The 19,000-nt window shown below is 40.8% G+C and overlaps 1 protein-coding gene across 1 annotated transcript in view; it reads left to right on the top strand.

Moving 5' to 3' along the window:
* The window catches only part of LOC136877000 (uncharacterized), a 127,790-nt gene that overhangs the window by 102,737 nt on the left and 6,053 nt on the right, over window positions 1-19,000 (top strand). Inside the window, exons 2-5 of the mRNA XM_067150784.2 lie at window positions 3,858-4,066; window positions 10,687-10,822; window positions 11,126-11,259; window positions 17,798-18,035. Coding sequence (XP_067006885.2) covers window positions 3,858-4,066; window positions 10,687-10,822; window positions 11,126-11,259; window positions 17,798-18,035 — 717 coding nt within the window. The remainder of the gene's footprint in view (window positions 1-3,857; window positions 4,067-10,686; window positions 10,823-11,125; window positions 11,260-17,797; window positions 18,036-19,000) is intronic.

The raw sequence follows: 19,000 nt of genomic DNA, 5'->3' as shown, positions 1-19,000 counted from the left end.
AGTGCCTTTTCTAAATAAGTACAAATGACCCACTAGATGGTAGTAACGCATGTTTTAACTGCCCATACTGACTCGTTCTTTTTTACTCCATAAACAAAATCTGTTCGTAATTCACGATAAACACATGCAAGCAACAACCATTTCACCTGCTGCAACTTCTCTTGTTCAACCTTTGGATGTGTATTTTTTTCCTCAGTGGATTGTTATTACGAGTGAGTTTTTCTCGACAGCATTGATATTGACCTCCAGAGCCGTAACACTATTACCAAACTTCATCCGCTTATCCATAACCAGTTCATTTCCCGTACATAAAATTACATAATTAAGCGTGCCTGGAACAAAGCTAGATTTCTAGTTGAATGCGATGCCTCAGGGTTTATTAAAATTGGAATAGAGAATGTGTTTTTCAAGAATTAAAAAGAGCTCATTTATTATGTTGGTTAACGTGTTATCATTATCAATAATAATAAGTTTGTAATTAAATGTTAGTCTGGTTCTCCAAGAAATGAATTTTATTCAGTATTTAATGATAACCTTCGGATTTATGCGTTTAATATTTTAAGGGATAAGCTTTAGAACATATATTATAATTATTGTAAGTGTATTAAGAATTGTAGGCTTTAAACTAGCCATAATTTGAATAATGTTATAAATTATTTTATTTTAATATGATTTTATAATAATGTTAAGCAGGGTATTAGAGTGAATTGTTAAACTTAACTTTAATTTAAATAATGATATGTGAAATGTGCCACATTTATTTGATGTTAATTTAAACAAAGGACCTTTAATGTTCACTTGTTTATAAAAGAAAGCATGCCCTTTTGATTTGAATTTAAGGTCGGGTCTGCCCTCTGATGTGAATTAAACGCTATTTTGACCGTGCAAATATATCATCATCATAACAGTCTCTTCATAATAAGCAGAATCTAATTTCTGAGTCAAAAGGCTTAGATAAATATAAAAGACGAGAAGATCCTATAGATCTTTATATGAGTCTATATTTGTTTTGTTTGGTGGTGTTATTAACAAGTATACTATCGTATTTTGTTGGGGTTACATGAGGATAAACATAACTCTTTATAATAGGAGCATTGATTTATCTGTTATTAGCGATTATAAGATAAAGTTACCTTAGGGATAACAGTGTATTTTTTTTTACAGTTCTTACCGAAAAAAGATTGCTACCTTGATGTTGGATTAAGGAATATGATTAGGTGTAGTAGTTTAATTAATAAGTCTGATCGAATTTTAAATTCTTACATGATCTGAGTTCAGACCGGCGTAAGCAAGGACGGTTTCTATCTTTATGTTTGTAGGAAGTTTTAGAACGAGAGGACCAAATATCTAAAATGTTACCTTAGGACCTGCAGATTCGAATTGCCGGTACTCAACTCCTTACTCCAAAAATACACCATTCATCCAATGTGCTTATTGCCATTTACATTTGTGCCTAACAGACCCTCAAGCAGGTTTAAGTTCATGTAAAGACAGTTAAAATTAGTAGAAAAATCATTACTGGTAGCTGAGTTTCCTATAGTATTCAAGTTTATGCCATACAGTATCTATTAGACTCAAACATGTGTAATTACCGCTGTGAGTAGCCAAAATTGATATCTACAATGAGCATTGATTACAGCCGAACATTCTACTTTCGCACTTCGCGAATGTTCTTGTGAAGTCCATGTTGTTTGCTTGAGGTGTAGAGATAGAGATTTGTCATTACGATACGAGTTTTAGTAAAAGTAATAAGTTTGCAAGGAGGATGCTAAGCCTACTCTTCTTGGCTTATCAAACACTCCTGACGAGGCGACACTCGGACTGAACTTGGTTAAATTACTCAATAATCTGGAGAAAGGAGGCGGCAGTAGTAAACAAAGGGAAAGACGATAAGAAGACGTGTTCCCGCCGACAAGTTTAATGAGCAGCGTAGATAGGAAACTCTCAGTAGACATTTAACATTAACAAATTAATGAGTAAGAGACAGGCACGGTTTGCGACGGTCCACTACGAGGGACTTAAATAAACAGACTCACATGAAATACTGTGCCCTGCAAACGTTGAGGCCCATAATACGAATATATAACTCGCATTTAGATTTCTCCTGTTCCAATATTATGCTCCTACCTACCTCCCACTGATTCAAATGTAATGAAAATATACCGGTATACACTGGTTGCGTCGTGAGTGCGAACTGTGTCGTACATGTGGATTTGGCTCGGTTTTACGACCAGATGCCCTCCCTAAAGCCAATTTAGGCGGAGGAATGTATGCAAAATTTCGTGTTTCTGTAGTGGTTCCCAGTGTGGTGAAATGTTGTATGGCTTTTAGTGCCGGGATATCCCAGGACGGGTTCGGCTCGCCAGGTACAGGTCATTCTATTTGACTCCCGTAGGCGACCTGCGCGTTGTGATGAGGATGAAATGATTATGAAGACAACACATACACCCAGCCCCCGTGCCATTGGAATTAACCAATTAAGGTTAAAATCCCCGACCCGGCCGGGAATCGAACCCGGGACCCTCTGAACCGAAGGGCAGTACGCTGACCGTTCAGCCAACGAGTCGGACCCCAGTGTGGTGCGAGTATATGAAAAAGAGTGCGTTGTGAACTCATAAACACAAAAACTCTGTCCGTGGGTCAGAGAAATTAACTACCGAGCTCGATAGTTGCAGTCGCTTAAGTGCGGCCAGTATCCAGTATTCGGGAGATAGTAGGTTCGAACCCCACTGTCGGCAGCCTTGAAAATGGTTTTCCGTGGTTTCCCATTTTCACACCAGGCAAATGCTGGGGCTGTACCTTAATTAAGGCCACGGCTGCTTCCTTCCTACTCCTAGCCCTTTCCTGTCCCATCGTCCCCATAAGACCTATCTGTGTCGGTGCGACGTAAAGCAACTAGCAAAACCAAAAAAAAAAAGAGAAATTAACTAAACACAGTTAAAATCCTAGACCCGGCTGGGATTCCAAGCCGAAGTGAAGGTTTCGACACTATGCCGGGCGTTCACTCTATAAGATACAATGCTGAAATTTTGAGGATTTTCCCCTCATTAACAAATATTTTAGCCCTGTTCGAGCGTGTCTGCTATGACCGCCATCTACCTAGGTTTAGCACTTTACTAAATCCCACCCCGCTCTGGCTGTGAGCAATAGAATAATCTACAGTATCTCTTGCCTTTTGTAGGAAGCGACTAAAGGAGATAGTCCCAGGGGATCTTAGCTTGGCACCATGGGGCATCTTTTCCACTTATTAGTGTCAGTCTTATAACTGTCATCATTCCATCCAACCTCCTTTGGTCAACAAATGTTCTCTTCCTACCGCACGGTATTACGTTTCGCGAGGCCCAGAGAGTCTTACATTTTCATGACTTCTATGGTCCTTCTCTTTCTTTTACCGATCATTTCATGCGACCTGCTCCTTTCGGTTTAGTGTTAAAAAGGAGATGGTTGCTACTAGTACTAAACGTTTTCATTCCTCCCCTGAAGGGGGAGGCGGGCCTCTTAGACGGTGTATGGTTACCTAGTTTAAAACAATAACCATATCACATCACATACGAATGTTACGGTATTAGCGCTAGTTAAGAATTGTTGGTAGATCTAAGACTCTGAACTCTAGTTGAACTTGAAAGCTTGAAATTTTTGTCATTAAACGCAAACAAAAAATAATTCATGCAGCAGAGAGTTAAATTGCGTGGTCTCTTCTTACGTACTTTGTTATCTGTTTCTTTTCACCCTTTTCATGCAAAGCAAGAATAACCGTTTTTTAATTCTTTGATTCTCTCTTCTTAATTTCCTCCTATTTGGTCTTTTAAGTCTTTTTGTGACTAATTTAAGAGTGCAGTTTATTGTTGTTGTTGCAGTGGCGCAGACGCTAGTGCTCCGAGAGTTGAGGGTGCCGCCGCTCGTGGACATTAGGGACAACGTGACGCTCGTCTGCAGGTTCGATCTAGGACATGAGCGGCTCTACTCCGTCAAGTGGTACAAGGACGAGTTTGAGTTCTACAGATACATCCCAGACAACCACCCTCCTTGTCAGGCGCTCCCTGTGTCAGGAGTGACCCTCTTAGATGTGAGTTCAACAGGCACATACCATCTAAAAGCTGAAACTTCCACGATCGGTTAAGTTTGACCGCGTCTTTGTTCTGTATGGTTTATCCCGAGGCTTTCTGTACATTGCATCCTCCTGTATATTGTATTCTCACTCAGTCAAAGGTAATCAGAAGCTGAAATCAACCACGGAGGTCCTCACTGTCTCCTCACCCCAATGCTCCCGCAAGTCTCGGACACATCACTAGAACATCTGGAAAGTATCTCTCGACCGGCAGTCAGAGGAGGAATGTCCGTTATGACTACTGTCTGTAACTTGGAGGAGGGAGGAATGATGTGCTTAAGCGTGGAGGCACAGAAACCATCTTCGTAGCTGATTTTAGCACCCTGGGTAGACTGTTACATTGGACCGAGTAGGAGTATACATTCTCCTTGATAAAGAATACGTCAATGTATTCTGAAACGTCGTCAATTGCATATAAAGTACATAAAATAACGACACGGTCATAACCCGGAGAAAAGACTTTGTACCCTTACACACGAGCGTTTCTCTGTCGTCATTTTCGACTACAAAAATACGCTTCTTCGTCCCCAGTGCGACCACTTCTGTAGTTTAGATGACCACATTTGTGACTGGGTCAGCGTCAAAATGTGGTCTGGCCAGCTTCACTGCGTATGGAGTAATTTCGTTCGCCAAGTGAAAATTCAGTTAGGGGCCGATGAAGTAGATGTTAGGCCTCTTTCAACAACAAGCATAATCATCATCATCATCATCATCATCATCACTATTATCATCATCAAAATTCGGATGTTCACAGTAGGAATTCTGAAAAAGAGGCTGCACTTCTTTCATCCATGCAACGACGCAGTAAAAGAAGGAGGAAAACACAGAGAATGTGGTTACATCCAATCGTAGAAGTCCGGCTACAGTTTGGGCAGTTTCTCTCTGTATATCACGAACTCTGCAATCAACCGGATAAGTTTTCCAGTTCTTCAGAATGTCTAAATATTCTTTCAATGAGCTGCTACTGGAAATTGGACCAATTATTACAAGGACAGATACTTTGATGAGGAAGGCCATATCAACATCATGATAACATACTGCTGGCGGAAACTTGTCACGATGTGGCTAACATGTCGCGCTGTAGTCGGGCTGTGGTCAGTGGAGGGATCGGCTACAGCTGGTGACAGTGGTTCACGTGTGGTCTGTACAGGGGAAGTATTTTTCCCACTGCATTACATGATAACGGCAAAGCGGCGACAACCGACCACACATTAAAGACTTTCTGAGCTGGACAACGACGACAGAAAAACGCTCGTGTGAAGGGTCTTTAAAAAAACTGTACTGTAGTGACAATATCATCTAGAGTTCTACAGGTACATTCCCGAAAAAATACCAGTCTTCCCGGTGTATTCCGTCTCCTGAGACACGAAGGACGGGTCCAGACTTGTTGCGTTTCCCCGTAGCGTATCACTGTACACGGTACCCCGTGTCGCCATTCCTATGCAAAATGTTGATTCTGTGATACGCAACGGCTTGCTCGCTCACTTGGTGGTATTTTACTGTCATATCAAGGGAACGACACGCAACGCAGTGGTGCCAGTCTGTACTTGCACGCCTTGCATCAAGCTGGTGTTTTTCAGCTCAGCAAAGAACAGCTGGAGTCTCCTGTTTCCAAAAATCACGGCGCTACAGCCAATCTTTTCCGAACAGGAGTTATTATTCTGAACACTGTACATTTTTAACAATTATTCGGCCCGATCAAATATATCAACAATTAAAAATCTGACGGATGCATACTTGTGAATATTTTATATATCCCACTAATTGAAAACTAAAGTTCGCCAATAGATGGGACCCATTGCACTAGCATACATCTGCGATATCCACAAACGTCGCGATTTCTTCATTTTGCTTACAGAATAGTGAAGGTAGAGGTATGGACCGCTGCTACCTTCAAGCTCCAAACATAGATTCAGTTAATCATTTTTCTGTTGCCTCGTTTTCATACGGGTATTGACAGGGATACCCATGGACTATACGGGACGAAAAAACTTCGCGTTGCATCGTATCGTATCACCGCTATGATATGCAACGGAGATACGCAACAAGACCGGACCCATCTTACGACTGTCATTATAAGTTGAGACTAATTCAAAGGAGTGATTTTCTTAAAATATTACAGAATCTGATTACACAGAAAAAGCAAGGATATGTTTTATTTTATTCCTAATTGCTCCTGAATGTATTTCAGTTTGTGATTAATCTCTGTTCCGTTTTATAAATTCCTGCAGCAAGAGCCAAGGCATTTTACGTATGATCTCTTCGTGTTCAAGTTCCAACTTAAAGGAAACTTGACATCAGTGCTAGAATATTAAGTTGATAGTGAGTCACCAGTAACATATTAATTACGATACAACGACAAGAAACCTTGAGATGTATTAAAACTTGCTATATGTATTGTTTTAAAGTGTTTCATTAAAATCAATGTATACTTTAAGATCTGTTGAAGGTCAATCAGTATCAATCGAGATATAATTTACAAGGTGGTAATGTTATTAACAGAAAATTACGTAAACATTCTCCCATCTAGTTTAACACATCGCTGTCATGTATGTAAAAGATTGGAATGACAGCTGTAAACCATCCTTCAGCAAGAGTAGGAATATACTCGCGGTTAGCAGATGCAAGTTCATCAGATCACTACCCTAGTTCAGTACTAACACATCTTAAAATCGGTCGTTTTAATTTAAATAATAGCATTTTTTTATTCCTATGCTGTAAGGAAACACTTAGATATCATTTTCGGAGTGTGAACAACCTGGAATTTAACATATCTTAGTATAGATCCAGGCAGAGTGTGAGGGATGTTACATACCTAGTTAACATCTCAAAATTTCATATTTTGAGATGTTTTTTCTATTGAACTAAGGCAGCAAGTAGGATGTCAACTCTAAAAAATATCTGCAGTCCCCTCACAAATTTCCTATGATACGAGCGTCCTCAGTTCGACCCATAGGTAGTTTGAAGTTTATGAAAAAATAAAGTTTCTTAATCTAACATATTATTACTAGACCAATTTCCATTAGCCGCATTTTACTCTTTATACTATACTCCTTAAGAATCCTCAAAATATGTAAAGAATTGCTGTTCAAATTTGACTCCTAAAATATTGCGGAAAGTGACAAAAATTTAGATTTCCAATTTATACTTTAACCTAGGGAAGATTGTTTTGAGAAGTCCTTTCTTCATTCTCAACAGATCTATAAAATTCCATACAAGTAAAACATTGCATTTTCTCTTTTATACAGTTTGGCTTTCACTAATGATACAGTCAAATGATTTCGCTCATCAGCCCATAGATTGTTTATGACACTAGAAAAACGTTCAACAATCTTGTTGACCATTTGCTTTCACTTGAGGTGAGTTGCCCGTCGCAGATTATTTTTGGAAATATTTAACCCAATTTTCAACACTTTTAACTGTATTGTTTTCAACAAGGTTAAGGTGCTGCTTCACATTTACAGTATTTGTAAAGAGAATCTCCGCCAATTTGAAGTTCAAAATTATGTGCCATTTGCTTTTAAAAATAAAACTTTTCGTTATATATTAAGTGGCAGAGAACCTTGGCTCTATTTTTACAGATCAAAAATTAAAATCTAGGTCATATAAAGGGCCGGTACCAGCCACCGGTCTTAATCAAAATATCAGTAACATTTCTCCACCTAGTCGGTAAAACACCGATCAGTTGGCAACCTTAGCAGCGAGATGTTGCATAAACATGGCTGATCAGAGTCCGTTTACCATCGAGAAAAGAGTAGTTACAACGGTTTGGCTTCATTGAAGACCTCATACCGGTATAACAACGAGTACAGTGGAAACGAAATTTCCAGACATCCTTGGTATGGAAGTGCCAAGAAAATCACTGTTGGATAGGGAAAAACGTGCAGTCACGACGGAAAGTGTAAGAGACAACAAAGAGGGACACACCACGCAGTTGTGGTGTCAGTGCAGAACTCTCCTTACAAATCAACTCGGAAAAGGTACGAAGTGCTTGATATTACTCGTTCGACCGTGGTGAATGTAATTTAATCCGCAAGCCTTCGCCACTAAAATGAAGTCTTGATATTGATATGTGTAAGGTACCATGAAGAGCACGTCTTCCAGCGTTTTGTTATCAATGTTTTCGTGTTAATGTCATATTATAGACGAATGTACTATTTACAGAAACATTCTTTATAGAAACATCGTCTTCTGGAGCAAGGAAATTCCATATTTTTACAAAGAATAGGAGCGAAACTAATCGCACGTCATGAAGTGGACTGAAATGAGTGCAAACATGTTTGACCTTTCCTCTTCCAAATCTCTGTGACTGGAGCTGTCTACCAGGAGGTACTTTGAATGTTTGGTGCCACAGCTTCTTACAAGTTGCTTTACGTCGCACCGACACAGATAGGTCTTATGGCGACGATGGGGCAGGAAGAGGCTAGGAGTGGGAAAGAAGCGGCCATGGCCTTAATTAAGCTCCAGCATCTGCCTGGTGTGAAAATGGGAAACCACGGAAAACCATCTTCAGGGCTGCCAACAGGGGGGGTTCGAACCCACTATCTCCCGAATACTGGATACTGGCCGCACTTAAGCGACTGCAGCTATCGAGCTCGGTGGTGCCACAGTTTCAACAAGCTGCTATCGAAGACGCTGTTGTCCTGCTACTGCAAGATGAAGCACACGTTGTAATGCAAGTGCTCTTTACTTGAATATGACCCTTCCCAGTCGGTGGATTGGAAGAGTTTCTGAATATCTTCCAGCTCCCTTTGGCTGGGCTCCAAGATGTTCTGACCGTGAAAAAGCTGTGAAGGGTCTCTGGGGATTTATCAAGTAGAGAGATCGAAAGATTCGGTATTGCACAAGGCAAGAATTGCGAGCAGCTGTGCAAGACTGATTGTCTACAAAAAATATCCTCCAGGACATGGTGCAGAGTTCAACTGTGGTAGGAAAATGACTATCTTCATATCAATGTTCTAGGCTGTCAAAACATAATGTAAGATAAATGTCCACATCAAACATTGATGATGAGTGGAGGCACACCCTCTTTGTGAGTACCTTGTGCAGTAGAGAACCCAGAGGTTTCAAATTTTGTGCTGTACGAATGCTTGTTTTGGGAACATGGGGTAAACATTGTCATGTGGCTTCCTTCCAAGCAAATCGTCAACAAAGAAGTAATTGGTACTCTTTCTTTATCAAATGTTGAACACTTTGAGGAAAGAAGAGGAAATGGGCACAATTGCTTAGCAATTCTATGATTATGCCAAGTCGCACACAAATATCTACATGTATGTTATCTCAGAGGTCACTGTTCAACAATGTCCAATATATTATTTGCTCAAATTTTATTCCGCCAGACTACGCTGCCTTCTGTCATAAAAATAAAACCCTTTTTCTTCTTCCATTTACACATACACAATGAATAAGGTAACGTGCGAAATCCCTTCTCTATGTTATGTCTTTCTACTATTCTTCTTCGATTACTGCCCTGCTCTCTACGCCTCTTGCTTCACTGGTTTTTACTATAGAGTCTCTCCAGCTCATTACAGGTAATCTTATAGCTCTCTTTCCAGTGATCATTTCTCGAAAGCTTTGTTCGGAATGCTCTATTTTTACATCAACATCATATGTGCTTGAGTTTTGCTCTGTCAATTCTTTCTTGCAATTTACGTACACCTACACTTTTTCGTATCTTTTTATTCAGTATTCTGTCTCGTACTTTCTCTCCTTGCGTGCTTTCCATAAGCACTTCAGTTGTACTGCTTGAATCCCGCCCTTGTTTCTCTCAGTCAAGGTCCAGGCTGCTGAAGCATATGCCATATCAGTACAAAATAAGGTTTATTTAGGGTCTTCTTGCACATCACTGGTGCGTTTCAGTTCCATGTGAGGTCTCTAACGCACTAGTAGACTCTTGTTGCTTGCTCAGTTCCTAAGTTAATTTCTTCGTCCTAGCTTCCATTGTGTGATATCAAGCTGCCAAGGTATCTACAACCATCCACAACTGCTAAAGGCTTATTTCTTATATTTATCTCTCCCCTGTCCTGTTTGCTATTGTTGTGCTTTTTGTGACACTAGACTTAATTTTAAATCTGTCTATTTTCTGATGTCAAAAGTTATTTTACATCTGTATTTCCTCCTAATTATCTCCCCAAATTAGAATATAAACAGCAAGAAACAGATTTGATCTGACCTGTGGCTTTTTCTCTTGAACACTGCTAACATTTTATCCATTAGGATCATGAATAGCAAGAGGAATAACACACTTTCTTATGTCAAACCATTCTCCTTATCTTATCTCCTCCATGGATGAAAGATTTCAAACTTTGGCCACCTTCAAACTGTTGTCCGAAGTTGTGTTCAACGTATCGTTTTAGAATAGTTTTCCGCTGTTGTCCACAAACTTCTAGATCTGTGACAACGGTATTTGACTCTATATATAGAGAATGTTGATTAGCTCACGACGTATCTGTTATTAACATCACCAATCTCACTTCATAAATGTCTCCATCAATACTGACTGACACTAATTACTTTGTGATACTCTCCAATCATTGCACTAATTAATGCTCAGTATGACTTACTCTGTCCCTTAATAGGAGGCGGGATGCCACATGGAGACGGTGACCCTGACGCGATTGACCCCTAACAGCTCGGGAGGGTACCGCTGTGAGGTGTCGACCGAGGCACCCAGCTTCCAGACAGTGTACAAGACCAGCAACATGACAGTTGTGGGTAAGTCACGAGGACACTTGAGTCACCTTAGAGACCATCATCAAACTCTCATCTGCCCCAGCAACCTCCTGATAAACTAGAGTTTCGGCCATGGATAACATGACATTAGCTTATCCCAGAGTAAAAATGCTGTCAAATACATAGGAATACTACATAAATGAATATAAATACTAACAATATTCCATGGTTCCGATATTTTCCGCCTCTATAATATTATAATCTTAACTTCATGTTGTACAGTACACACTACCGAATTAAATGTGTTACGTGTTGCAGCTTTCTGGTGTGTATTGTGTGTTGCAGCCCTACCACTCAAGGAGCCCACGGTGGAAGGAGCACAGGCCAGTTACACTATAGGAGATATTGTCAGAGTGCTGTGTGTATCTGACAAGTCTAATCCTCCTGCACATCTCGCCTGGTTTATCAACGGCATCAAGGTTGGTAACTGTAACTTCTGTCTCCTATAGGAAATAACCTCAATTTGACTCATGCTGTACTTGTAGGTCATCTGCCAGGTGTATGATCACCGAGAACCACTGTCACTTGCTTCTCACCAAGGCGACGGTGGTCCGAATCCCAGCCAATGAATGTGGGATTTTAAAAATGGAAATTCATGTTCCCACAAATTCGATTCTACTTAGTACTGGAGGTGCCGTAGCTATGATCTCACACTCCAGATAAACTCTTCTCCAGTGAAAACAGGGGTTATCAGCTGCTCCACAGGAAATCTAACCTTTTTGTTCACAGACTTAACCGATAACACCCTACTCTCCTCCATTTCTTCTTCAGGGAGGAAGGACTAATCTACGGAGACGCTCATCTTCTAAAGCAAAGTTACCACTAGACCCTAACACGTTTGAATGTAGTAAGAGTTGGTGAGACTGTTTTAGATTAGTCAGATACCCTTTTCTTTGAGATTCTTAGGAGCTAATTATAGCATTATTATTATCATTAATTTTTCGTGCATTAACTTCCTACCTTCTTAACACCTTAACATCTAAACTGATGTCAGTAGGTAAGAAATTCACCAGAATTGAATGTCAAATTGGTGATACAAAGCTGGAACAGGTAGATAATTTCAAGTACCTAGGATGTGTGTTCTCCCAGGATGCTAACATAATAAATGAGATTGAATCAAGGTGCAGTAAAGCTAATGCAGTGAGCTTGCAGTTGCGCTCAACAATATTATGTAAGGAGGAAGTCAGCTCCCGGACGAAACTATCTTTGCAACGGTATGTTTTCAGACCAACTTTGCTTTACGGGAGTGAAAGCTGGGTGGACTCGGGATATCTTATTCATAAGTTAGAAGTAACAGACATGAAAGTAGCGAGAATGATTGCTGGTAAAACAGGTGGGAACAATGGAAGGAGGGGACTCGGAATGAGGAGATAAAGGCTAAGTTAGGAGTGAACTCGATGGATGAAGCTGTACGCATAAAACGCCTTCGGTGGGGGAGTCATGTGTGGCGAATGGAGGAAGATAGGTTACCTAGGAGAATAATGGAGTCTGTTAAGGAGAGTAAGAGAAGTAGAGGGAGACCAAGACGACGGTGGTTAGACTTAGTTTCTAACGATTTACAGATAAGAGGTATAGAACTAAATGAGGCCACAGCACTAGCTGCAAATAGAGGATTGTAAATTCACAGAGGCTTGCAGACTGAACGCTGAAAAGCATAATGTTCTATAATGATGATGCATGCATGTATGTAACTTCTTTTAAGGTTTTCGGAGACGCTGGGATGCCGAAGATTCGTGCCACGAGACTTATCTTACGTGTCAGCAAATCTACCAACACGAAGCTAGCGTATTTGAACATCTTCAAATACCAGCAGGACCAAGCCATGCTCGAACACCCAATCTGAATATCACTCGTCTATCTAATATTATACAGGGCGGTCGGAAAGAACGTGAACCGGGTATTTGAGCGTTATGGCGTTGGTCATACTGATAAATAATTTGAAAAGAATACGTCGATATCTCGCACCGTTGTCATTTTATCAGCTGCTGAAGTTGGCCAATCAGATCGCTTCGCGGGCGAATTCAAATGGGCTGTACGTGGCTAGTGAGCCATGCCTAGAAATGAGCATCAAACACTAATACACAATAGGATTCAGCCAATGCTACCGGAGCGTGCTTGCTGTGGGCTGAGTCTTATCAACAGGGAAGTCCTTGTTCAAGTTCCTCCCCTGGAGAGGTTTTTTCTTCTATTGGTGCTCTCAAGTCGGTCATAAGCCACGTACAGATTTAGCAACACCGCCTCGCAAAACCCATCTGAAATCGCCCGCGAAGCGATCTTGTAGGCTATCTTCAGCAGCTGATAAAGTGACAATGGCTCGAGATATCGACGTGTTTTTTTTTCACATTACTAATCAGTGTGACCAACGCCATAACGCTCATATTCCCGGTTCACGTTGTTTCCGACCATCCTGTATATGGTTATTTACTTAAGACGTTACATCAAAATAATTTCCAATCGATTGGAGGTATCGATATTCTGTTTTCATATTCTCAAATGGTATTGATAATAATCTTATTGATTTTGCGTCCCACTAACTACTTTTTACGGTTTTCGGAGACGCCAAGGTGCCGGAATGTTGTCCCGCAGAAGTTCTTTAACGTGCCAGTAAATCTATCGACACGACGGTGGACGTATTTGAGCACCTTCATAACTGCCATCGAACTGAGCGAGGAAAGAACCTGCTAAGATGGGCTCAGAAGGACAGCACCCCACCGTCCAGGCTACTCAGTCCGGTCTGAGATTTTTCGTGGAATTATTAGTAATGGAGATATCGACACCATCTTTCTTTTTAAAAGATTAAAACTACAGAGGCATTTTTTGAGACTACCAGAAAATTTCGTACTATTGCGACCTTAGACATGTAATTAATTCATACAATTAGTTTTTGACTTATAAATAATTCTTCAATTTGCCTTTCTAGTGGTTGAGAGCGGGCACTAGGCTCGCAGTATCAGACAGCGTTCACTGGCGCGAGCAAGTTTCCTTGTTGTAATCTCAACCACACAACTTGCATTCCTACAAGCATTTCTCGTGAATACAATTTGATGTATCCAATGGGTTTGCAACGTGTTTATAACAGACGAACTAAAAATGGGATAAATAGTGTTATCTTTTTAAAAGAAATAAGGCTTGGACTTGCGGATAAATGCTATTATTATTATTATTATTATTATTATTATTATTATTATTATTATTATTATTATTATTATTATTATTATTATTATTATCAATACGTAGTATAAAATAAAACCATCGATTCTGTCTGTCTGTCTGTCTGTCTGTCTGTCTGTCTGTCTGTCTGTCTGTCTGTCTGTCTGTCTGTCTGTCTGTCTGTCTGTCTGTCTGTCTGTCTGTCTGTCTGTCTGTCTGTCTGTCTGTCTGTCTGTCTGTCTGTCTGTCTGTCTGTCTGTCTGTCTGTCTGTCTAATCTCGAGGACCACTGGACGAATGTTGATACGGTTTTCACCATTCTATAAAGCATTTCTTTTTCTTTCTTTTTTCTACAGTTGGCTTTACGTTGCACAGAAACAGATAGACCTTATGGCGACGATGGAATAGGGAAGGGCTAAGGGTGGGAAGGAAGTGGCCGCAGCCCCAGCCAGCATTTGCCTGGTCAAATTTTAATTTCGTGTGGCTATTTCTAGCCGGGTGCAGCCCTTGTAAGGCAGTCCCTCCGATGAGGGTGGGCGGCATCTGTCATGTGTAGGTAACTGCGTGCTGTTGTGGTGGAGGATAGTGTCATGTGCGATGTGTGATTTGCAGGGATGTTGGGAACAGCACAAACACCCAGCCCCCGAGCCACTGGAATTAACCAATGAAGGTTAAAATCTCCGACCCGGCCGGGAATCGAACTCGGAACTCTCTGAACCGAAGGCCAGTACGCTGACCATTCAGCCAACGAGTCGGACATTTGCCTGGTGTGAATATGGGAATCCACGAAAAACAATTTTCAGGGCTGCCGAGGGTTCGAACCCACTATATCCCGAATGCAAGTTCACGGCCACGCGCCTCTAACCGCATGGCCAATTCGCGGTTAAAGCATTTCTCCAGAAAGATTTGTGTGCATAAACATTCAACTGTGATCAAAGGAAACCGAGCAGTAATGATTTGTGAAGTAAGTCAAAGGAAAAACGGCCGTCGGTGAGCCTTTTTAGCTTACGCTGGTTAAACCTTTAAAGATATATCAATACTGTACAAATTCTTACTTGGAACGAAATTATACACGGCCTAGGTTGAAACATTTTAATGAATTGGAAGCTTAACATAAAACTACGCCATTACAGCTTCCACAAAAACAATATGACAACATAGTGACACTACGCACTTGAATCTATAACATACTCCCACCTTCTAATTTGTGAAGTGAAATTGCAACCTTCCTAATCAATCTACAAAACTAGTATATTGGACACTCTAAGTAGTCTCCCTGTCCAGGTAGTAGTAGTAGTTCCTGGTTCCTGATCAGATACTCCAGCATCTGTTGGGATGGCACAGGCTTTGGACCGACGTCCTGCAGCCTGTTCTAAGGGCGAAGTAGTATTTGAACTTGCAGACAGCTCTAAGGGATCCAGACGCTGCAGAGATCTCGTCTTCTCCCCTCCAACACTCTTCACTTTGACTATCCGTACACCCCGGATAGACTCCCAGGATAACACCAGGTGGCCAATTGATCTTCTTCATGTCAGTTTCGATCAGCACATCACCAACCTTCAGATTCTCTTGGCGTCTCTGCCCTCTGTGAATCAACTGAGATATAAATATTCATTGAGGAATATCTGACGTAAGTTTGCTCGTAAAGCCTGTAGATACCACGTCATTCTGTTCAGGCGTCTGCTGTCGATGACCAAATCTGGAACTTCACTTTGATGTGAAAGAGATGAGACTTAATGAAAGAAATGAACACCTTTATAGATGAAGAGGAATTCGTACGAGTCAGAACGAAATTTTGTTAGGTGGTGAACATGGTCATTTTAAATGCCCAATATTGCTGTCCGGTGGTGCAAAGATCGATGTTTCAGAAACATAGTCATTTTCAACATGTCGGGCTGCAAACAATGTTGTCAGACTTACGGGGAAAGTACTGTACAACAAGCATAAGGGGACTAGCCAGGATAGTAATCTTTCAATGTGTCACATGCAACAAACTCCGAGGAAATGCTACTGAGCCTTGGAAAATCGCCACTCTGAACTACTTTCATATATCAGGAGGTAAAATACTAATGTCGTCTACAAGGTAATCTTATGAGTCCTGTCATCCTAAAATGAAAATTGTCGTGCGCGAAGCCGGGATGGGTCACTAGTTATTATGATGCAGAGTGTAACAATACGCAGTGGCGAATTTCCCATACATGCGATTGGTGTGCCACATCCCTTGTATTTTCAACGAAAAATAAATATTCATTGCTCATATATTCACGGAAGTTATTTATATAAAATCCAAACGAGCGTGGCTGGTTAGGGACTTTCACTAATTATTGCCAAACTACTCTAGGAATGGCACAACGAGAATTGAACTCTTGTTGGTTGCTGATCTCTTCAGTGGGGTTGCAATGCGGAACGAACAGCCACATCCGTCAAGAGGGCGGTGCAAGCTGGAATCCTGTAAGTTATCGCGTGTGGCCGGGATTTATTTGTTATTTCGTGAAATACTGGAGTTCTTGCTTGTGAGCGGCTCTTTTCTTGTGCTGTAAATGATGGTATATGACAAATTTGTGTTGTAGCATTATGAATGATTAGTTTCATGTAGCTTGTAGTGTAAATATCAAACAGAAAATGCGAGAATGATGCGATTTTGAAATGACATCACACGGATCTGGGAGTAGTTCATCAAGTATGGATGCAGGAGCGCCAGGGTCACGCGTTTATACCGCGCAATCCGAACTGAATTATTCTAACAATTGTGTAATCGAACGATTATTAGGAGAAACATTTAGTATGCTTTTCTTTAAAAGGAGAAAGGCAGAATTATAAATGAAGGACAACCGCGTCCAACTCTGAATGTAACTATACAACTGAAGTCGTGTGTTTCGTCATTTCAACAGAAATATTTATGAAACAGACCATTGGAATGGTGGATGTGAGACTTTAAATAAACTTTTCTGTTCGCCCTGTTTGTTGTTTCCCCTTGAAAAATGTGTTTGGAATGACGGTATCTTAGCGGTGATGTTTCCAATTACTTTTTTTCGGTTACATCCCCTAAACCAGAAGTCAGGAGTCGCCACTGACAATAAGTTATGGCCAAATTTTCAGGATAGTCCTCACACCTAGATGAAGAAAATGTGTTATATGGACATATGTCCGGACACGCTTTATTTCCATGTTAGAACTAATTTTCTACAACTCTACATAGTGCATTAATCATGGGAAACAGATAGGAATAGAACGCACCAGCGTACCACATGACACTCTTCTTATTTATATGTTGTAAATGTCTTCCGTTAGTACTGATGCTTGCATCAACCCGGCATCAGCGCATCCGGGATTCAATGCGACGGTACGTATTAATACTAACGGAGGACATTTAGAAAGAAAGAGTTCCATGTGGTATGCTTGCACATTCTGTTCCTGTGTGTTCCTTTATTAATGTGCTATGTAGTGCACCCATCGTTAGATATCAGGTAAACACCGAAGAAGCTCTGCAAGGGTGCATAGGTCTTAAATAGTATAAAGTTTTTATGGCGCCCAACGTGAAGCCTGACCGTCGTCTAGAGGTTAGCAGAGCAGTACAGTTGTAGAACATGAGTTATGACATGTAAATAAAGAGTTTCAAGACCTATTTATTAAAAATAGTGCTTACAAATGTTATCAGAGTCTGTAAGTTAGTGCCAAACAACATAATATTATCCTTTAAAAAGAGTCTATTTAGCTTCTAATACACTGAACATAATACGAAATTATACACATCACTTCAACATGAGTCCAGACCAGCTCTACTATAATAGTCACTGTTTGTTTTCAGGCGGACCGGCAGCAGGTGGAGCTGATAGACGCAGCTCTCCCAATGGACGATCAGGACTTGCACATTCGAACGCTCTCCTTGAGCTTTGTGGTAGAGAAACATTTCTTCACGGAGGACGGCCAGATGGAGTTGCGGTGCGTGGCGACAGTGGGAGATCGAACTCAGAGCACGGTCATTACGTCCTGCTTGAGAACAGCGTCCAACCTGGGACTGGCGCAAGAGCGCACTGTAAACTCAGGTAATATACATTCTTCCTACTACAAATGTCCCGAAAATATTCATAATAGGATCAAAGGCAAGTTTTGAGATCGTGCAAAGTAGATATTATTATTATTATTATTATTATTATTATTATTATTATTATTATTATTATCGTAGTATTAGTAAATTAAATCGTAAGATGAACCTCAGTAAAACAAAAATTAGAAGCCTGAACAACATGCATGTCACCACTGAAAATCAACCGCTTGAAACTACTCTTGAGGAGTACATATAGCTGACGTACAGCATTACATTAGGGAGGGACAACCAGATGGCAGAGATCACCAGACGAACTGTCACGAGCAGTTTTCATCAGGCTCAGATACATCCTGCAAAATTCGCAGTTCCTGAGGTACCTTAAGAGGAAAGTGTGTGACAGGTGCCACCTACCTGTCGCGATATATGAACTCGAAACTGTTATTTTCACTGTGTACAGTTAGTGGCAGCTCTAGGATAAATATTCTGGGTGGGACCAAATTTAGAAGTTACTTGCACGCGCATTTTCGTCAAATTCAGAAACAGCATAATTTTCAAAATGTTCACGTTATCAGATTATTTAACAGAATGATTCAAACTGCTTTCAAACAATGTATTGCTTATGCTTCTGGAAAACCGAGCTCGATAGCTGCAGTCGCTTAAGTGCGGCCAGTATCCAGTATTCGGGAAATAGTAGGTTCGAATCCCACTGTCGGCAGCCCTGAAGGTGGTTTTCCGTGGTTTCCCATTTTCATACCAGGCAAATGCTGGGGCTGTACCTTAATTAAGGCCACGGTCGCTTCCTTCCCACTCGTAGCCCTTTCCTCTCCCATCGTCGCCATAAGACTTATCTGTGTCGGTGCGACGTGAAGCAACTAGCAAAAAAAAAGTAGCTTATGGAAAACAACAAAATAATATGATTATGCTGTGTTTATTATAAACACGTAAAACTTATAAAATACCTTT

The sequence above is a fragment of the Anabrus simplex genome, chromosome 7, assembly GCF_040414725.1.
Source record: "Anabrus simplex isolate iqAnaSimp1 chromosome 7, ASM4041472v1, whole genome shotgun sequence".
Classification (NCBI taxonomy): domain Eukaryota; kingdom Metazoa; phylum Arthropoda; class Insecta; order Orthoptera; family Tettigoniidae; genus Anabrus; species Anabrus simplex.
This window is presented reverse-complemented; position numbering and strand designations above follow the sequence as displayed.